Source organism: Sylvia atricapilla, chromosome 14 (assembly GCF_009819655.1).
Source record: "Sylvia atricapilla isolate bSylAtr1 chromosome 14, bSylAtr1.pri, whole genome shotgun sequence".
Lineage (NCBI taxonomy): Eukaryota > Metazoa > Chordata > Aves > Passeriformes > Sylviidae > Sylvia > Sylvia atricapilla.
In genome coordinates, this window is record NC_089153.1 from 7,721,234 (window position 1) to 7,728,103 (window position 6,870).

Genomic DNA, 6,870 nt, shown 5'->3' on the forward strand with positions numbered 1-6,870 from the left:
CAAAATTCTCAAGTTTTTAGAATGGGTAGAAAAACACAACATTTAGGCTTTCTGCAGGAGTCTTAGAGTAACCCTCATTCCAGTAATTCTCTATTAATTCCTGAATTACTCTAAACACTATCTACATCATTTATTTTATATATATATATATATATAAGGAGAGAGAGAGTGGTTAATAAAATTAATGAGACAATGTTTTGAATTTTCTTTACTGCTAAAGTAGAACATTTTTAGAGAGGTTTTTCCTAAGAGTTTGTTGTGTAAAGTGGAACTACAGCTTTGTGTAACATTTCAGTTGTCACTTACCAATGTATTTGCTGTTGTGGAAACTATTTAAGCCAACATCTTTACTTTTACTCTTTAACCTTAAACCTAATATGTGCCTAATAAGGAGAATCCCTTGCTCTTAAGCTGTGCACTGTATTTATGTTGACAGGCCCTGTTCCTCTTAGAAGGTGCTTCTTTTGACAACTCCTCATGCCTAGAAATCACAGCCTTGTTTTCCTGGGCAACTGAGCTTAGAGGAATAATTAGGATCAATACTAATTTTTTCCACTTAAACCATTTTGTGAATAGGCAGGGCAATAACTGAACAGAGAGCTACTAGCTGTGTTGTCATGGAAAAATAGTTGGACCCAATTCCATCCGTCAGATCCTAGGCTAAATGAAAGGAAATATTTTATATTAACTCTCACATAGTGTCTTTAGAGTTTATAAAAACACTGGCTGGCTAAGTGTTAGTTGTGAGTGTGTGCATTTTTATTTAGTTATTAATGTTACAGGATTTTTCTGATACGTTTTTTGTTAAGGACTTGTCTTTAAGCTGTCAGCAAATTCCTGATGTGCCGTGCAGAAGTAGATGCAGGGCCTGGGTCTGAGCTGTCACAGGGTTGTTGCAGGGCAGCATTTTGCTGGATTCTGAGGTTCTTTAACACTCATATTCCATTAAAACAGCAGCTTTTTTTTTTTCCCTTTTCTAAATCCATTCTCAGGTGTTAAACTGTTTTCCAATGGACCTTGGCCTTTTCTGTAGATAAACTGACAGTGCTGCTCGATGCTTGTAGAAAAGAACCTCACAAAGATCTCACTGGTACCTTTTAGAACAGGCTTTTGTTGAAAGAATAAAAATTCTGCACTTGTTTGGAGTCTGCTGAAAGCTGGACATTTAATTTTTAAGGCTGTGCCTCCTGGTTAGATGTATTTTAAAGAGTAACTATCAAATGTTAGGAGGGTTAGTGTGGTTTTCTCAAACACGTACAAGGAACCCAACCTTCTGTTTTATGCAAGAAGACAATTCCACCTCACCTCTGACTACAGACCAATCATGTAGCAAATTATTTTTTATTAATCTTTTGCTAATGAGAGAAACTGTGGTGCACTAATTGCCTGAGCAAGCAATGCTCTTTGGTTCATTGTTTTGCTTCCCAAGGCCAATGCTGGGCTGACACAGAAGCTGATGGTACTGGTGTGCACCCAGCTGCCTCACCAGTGTGTTCCCAGTCAACAGCTCTCTCCTGATCTCATGCTGCAGCCAGCAAGATCTATGCAAATGATTTCTCTCTGCCCTGGCTCATCAGAGATCAATTATTTTTTCCTAGAATAACAGGTAGCTAAGGACTATTATTACAACAAAGAGTAAAAATCTTCCAATCCATGGGTATTGTGGAGAAATTTGCAGCATTTTCTGAAGAAGACATTCAGAATGTATGTAACAATATTTTCTTGATGATGATTATTGTATTGCTTTGACATTTATGTTGTGACAGCCATCCCTTGTCCTTGTATTTGCTTGTTCAACATCATAATCTCCCCAAGGGGACTCAGTCATATTTTTTTTCCTAAGTACCTGTTTTTTTTTCTTTTGGCTGAGACAAGATTTACGTATTGTGGTAGGATAGTTCTGTGTATTATTTTTATTTAACAAATTACAAATATGTTGCAATGCTACTCTCACCCAGTCTGAATACTTAAAATCTTGTAGGCTAGAAAAATGAAAGAAATACCCTTCAGAAATGATTGAAATCATCCAATTACACATCTTCTAGCTGTTTTATATATTTATCTGTAAAAGATTGATATTAATGGAAAAACTATCAATTTTTTTTATCATTTAAACATTTACTGTCCTGTATGTTGTCTGCTTTCTAAATTAAACTGTGTTTTGTGGGGTGGCTCAGGGGTGTAGATGGGGCTGGTTTGGAGCCATGGAGGCACCTTGGGGACCTGTGTGGGGGACACAGCCCTCTGGGACACGCTGCATCCCTTTGCTTTGCCATTCCCAGTGTGTTGGGTTCATGGTTTGTTTGGTTTTTTTCTTTCTTTTCTTTCCACTCACTTTGTACTTTTTTTTTCTGTTATTAAATCTCACATGTATTTTGAGTTTTTGTGGTGTCATTTATTTAGTGGTGCATTTTCTGTGCAATCTAGTTATTTTCTGTATTATCTGTCACAATAATTGTGTGTCATGATTGCAAGCTTACCAGTCACAGTCTGACTACTGGGAACACTCAAGAATATAATTAGCTAATTAATTAACAACTACCTAATCATAGAGTATGCAGAAATGTACTTCCTATGTAATCTGGGGAGAAATTCTTAGGCAGCAATCCAAGAGTTATCTGTGTTTGGGCAGAAGGAGCTTTGAGGCTTGTTGGTACATCTCTTTCATGAGATTTGGTGACTGAGCAGAGGGATGTACCAGCAGTTTTGCTGATTTTATGGTGCCCAAAGAGGTGATTTAAAGGTAGGGTAAAAAGGGAGCAGAGGGGGAGAGCTTTCCTGGTGGTGCATCCAAAGCAGTGTTCCTTGTCTGGAGAAGGGCATCATACACCTAGGTCAAGGCCAGCAGAAGAGCACAGCTTTAGTTTGGTGCTCTGCTTTCAGACAGCTGCTGAAGCTTTACCCAAGTGTTTGTTCTTAGTGTGTGTTCTCTGGGTCATTGCTGTGCACCATCTCATATATATTCGCTCAACTTTGGGTCCTTCTGGGGTTTAGTTGGTATTGGAGATCAGTGCTGCACTTCAGACACAGCCAATGTGGAGTTTGGCTGATGCACAGTATCTGCTGTGGCAGTGCTTCTGGTGGGAGGTTTTTCTTCTGCAGCCCCAGCTTGAAGAACAGAACCAGGCTGGTGACCCTGACTGCCTCTCAGAGCTCTTTAGGAATATGCAGCTCGAAACCTTTTAGGCAAAAGCTTAAGTAGGGAATTGCCAGTTGATACCAAGTGGTTTGTATGAAATGTTTACATCCTTTTTCATCCCAATACATTTTGAAGCCAAATCTAGGAGACCAGGGAGGAACACGTGCATTCAGGTACATCAAAAGGGCAGTGGAATAGCTGGTCCTTTTAAAGATGGGCCACCTGGTAATTCAGATGATGTGTGTTGGCAAGTGTTTTTCCAGAGGAGCAGTGTTCAGAGCATTCATTAATGTTTGTGCAAAGCTCCTAGAGATGCTCAGAGGAGAAGTACACAGGTTTGGTAGGGAAGCAGCTCAGCAGTGAGGTGGGTACAGTTGCAGAGCTGAAGGTAGCCAAGGCCCTGGGACGTGGTGGTGCTTTCCTTCAGGAGACAGCCTGAGCAACCCAGCCCTGTCCTCAGCTGTCCCATCGGGAGAACTGTGCAGCTGTGAGGGATGGGATGAGGCAAAGACCGTGCAAAGCCACTGCTCCTTCTGTGTGTGCTGGTTGGCTGCTCCTGTGGGTCTACATCATCTGGGATCAGCAGTCTTTTCCCATATAAAATTCTAAATCAATCCCTTGATTATCGGTTCCAAACAAGATGTTGGCAGCTGTGAGAGCTTCTCCAAGTTGCAATGGGTTAAACTCAAATGTCTGTACAATAGATTGGTGCTCTGACCTTTCATGCTGTCTTTACTTAATGTAAATAACTGAAACTTAAACACTGATTTTCTTTTGTTCTTTCTATAGCTTCTTTAGTCTTCCCAGTGCGTACTCCATAACAACAGGAAGATATGTTAATTAGAAGATTTATTAAGGCCAAAACATCTCATGCAGAAGAAATTAATTGGTGCTTACACCTTTAAGCTTGCAATATATTGCACAGAAGAGAATATGTAGCAAGGACTAGAATTCACCGTGTCTTTTGATGGGGAAAAGTTTCCTTAATCAGGTTTCTTGGTAAAGTTGAAATCCAAGATACTTGCCAAAAGGTAAACTGCTAATTCACGCTGCTGCACGGCTGGCACTAAATCCAGAATGCTTTTTTTGGGGCTCTTACCCCAAGGGAGTTAACACTGACTGACTCCAGAGAGATGAGGGACAAAGCTGGGGTAGTGTAAGGAGCTTTCAGCTTTGCTGCTCGAGCTGCTGCATAACAGGATCCTGCAGGTCCTCTCCTCAGTCTGGTTTTGGATGTAACTGGGGAACCTGATGTCCCTAACCTGACATCCCTACTTTGACATCCCTAATCTATCCAGCTGGATTCTCACCTTTCATAACAGTAACTCTTCTGTGCAGCTTGCCTCTGTATACTTACAGGTTTTATAACCAAAATGTCTCAACCTTCCTCTCTTTAGTTTTCTGAGGGCTGCACATGGTGCCTCACACTGTAACCCCTTCCCAGAGCTCCCTGCCCATCTCCCATCTGCTGCTTTGGTGCCAGGTAACCCTGCCTGGCCAGTCTGGGCTCTGCTCATCCTGCTGGGATGTGATGGGTAAGAAGGGAACCATTTTAAAGCACAACTAAATGTTATTTATTAATGGAGGGGAAATGGTTTAAAGCTGAGACCCAGTGTTCCTGGTGTAAGTTCTGTGTTTGTAACAGACTGATTTCCCCTTACACAAATAGGTTTTTTTTTAAAAAAGGTAGGGGGAGAAACAAAGTGTTATGTCTGTGCCCCAGTAACTTCACACAGCAACAGGGAGAGGCCCCAGTTCATCTTTGTTTTAAACAGCCTTGTAAATGAATCTCAGGAATGACCTGTACCAAAGCTGAGTTTAATAAAAACAAAACTGACTTGTTTAACAAACATTTGTTAAAACCATGGTTTGTACACAAGGTGTAACCAGAACAATGTCCTCTGTCCAAATTCACAACCTTCTGTGATCCCAATTTCCCCTCATTAATCCCGTCGTGCTGTGATTCAAGTGTGATGTCCCCTGTGCACCCGTGTGACTTGGCAGCTGCTGTCCCCAGTCTCCCTCCCTTTTTCCTGGTTGCTGCTTTCCCCACTGCCCGGAGGCTGGGAGGGTAGGAGTGGCCAAAAGCCAGTCTGTGGCAAGAGGTTTGAAGGAAGTCTCACCCTGTGCCCCTGCCTCATGCTGGGTGGTGTGACCACAGTGGAACAAAGGCTGAGAACAGAGAGTGTTGTGATGTGACAGGAGCCCTCCAAGGCTCCCAGGGGGGACACTGTGTCTCTGTAACTCCCCAAGAGACGCAGAGGCTGGTGTAGAGGCACTGACTGCCCTAAGCACTGAGTGCCTGTCCCTAGGGTGTGTCATCAGTGACAGTCTATAAACCTTCTGGATGCCCTTAGCCTAAATTAGAACTGGGAAATAGATTGCAGCTGTAACAGGTTTGTGGTTGGAAAAGGACTAAACATGGAGAAGCTGTGGAGACTCCTGCCACTTGCAGGCATTAGGAATGAAACCTCCTGACAAACATGTTCACCCCATGTTCTTCATCCCTGCCTGTCCCTGCTGCCACCGTGGACAGGGATGAGGCACCACTTGTGTCAGGGGAAGCACCAGGGTCTGACACCTGTGTCTTGGGGGCCCTGAATTCAGAGCTGGAAGCCTGCTCAGGAGGGCTCTGTGTGTCTTCGTGTCTGTGGTGCCCTGCACGGAATGGGGGAAGGATAAAGCTGTGTGTGACCATCAGGCTGAGCTATAGTACAGCCTTGGCTGCTGCTTTGATGACTGTTTTAAACTTGCCTGTGCTCCCTTTTGAGGCCAGCCACTCTAATTCCTTTGGCAAAGCTTTCATCCAGCTTGGAGCTTTTGTCAAGTTAGATTCCCAGCAGGATAGGTGAATTGGGAATAGAAGCCTTTTGTTCTTTTTCCAAATTGCTCGGAAGATTTGATTAAGTTCTGTTTGTCATGACCATAGTTAGGTCACCAGGGGGATTCCAGTTGCACGCCTTGCTGAGGAGGAATTGGGAGGGGGCTCTGAGACCTGCCAGAAGCTAATGCATCTCTCCATCTCAGTGCATTTTCTGTCTTCCTAAAGAATTGAACTGTAAGTACTGCTCAAATTCAATTTAACACACTAAAGTCAATCAGGGGAAAAAAACCCAGCAACTGTATAGATGCAACCCCACAAATGAGGTATAACTATTGCATTACTCTTCCCTTTGCAGTTTTCTTGTCTCTTGATTGATTCTCTGACTACAGGAGTTTATTTGTGGAACTGTGTAAATGAACTCTTCTCCTAGGTCATCACACACCCTCCACAATTAGTGGCACTGAGTCAGGTTTATTATCAGAAACACCGCAGTGAGTGCTGTCTTGAAATGGGACAGCTCCCTCCTCACCTCTAATGGTTCCTGGGCAACTGTATGAGCTGTGACATGGTTCCTTTAGCTGGGGGTTATGAATGGGGGACATTGTGGATCTGAAATTCTTTGCTCTTTCTGTGGGTGGTTTAAAACAGCCACAGAAAACAGTTCTGTTTCACAGGGGATTTCAGGTGTAATGCACCTTTGTTTACAAGGTGGTGGTAGCTTCAGGCAACTGGAAATATGTCCTGAATTAAGGCAACAACAAGATGAGTCTGGGTTTGAGAGCTATGCCTCACCTAAGCCAAGATCCCCCAAGGGACAGGACCTTGCCAGGTCAGAGCTCTTTGAAAATACTCTATAGGCATTCTGTGGGGGTGAATATTCCCCAAAACAACAATCCTCACAGAGCTA

General features: G+C 42.9%; 1 protein-coding gene across 1 annotated transcript in view; it reads left to right on the top strand.

The window, feature by feature from the left end:
* SEPTIN8 (septin 8) overlaps positions 1-4,989 on the top strand; it is a 35,398-nt gene extending 30,409 nt beyond the window's left edge. Inside the window, 1 exon segment of the mRNA XM_066328981.1 lies at positions 3,929-4,989. Within this exon segment, the coding sequence (XP_066185078.1) occupies positions 3,929-3,983 (55 nt within the window). The 3' untranslated portion in view covers positions 3,984-4,989.
* The last annotated feature ends 1,881 nt before the right edge of the window (positions 4,990-6,870 follow it).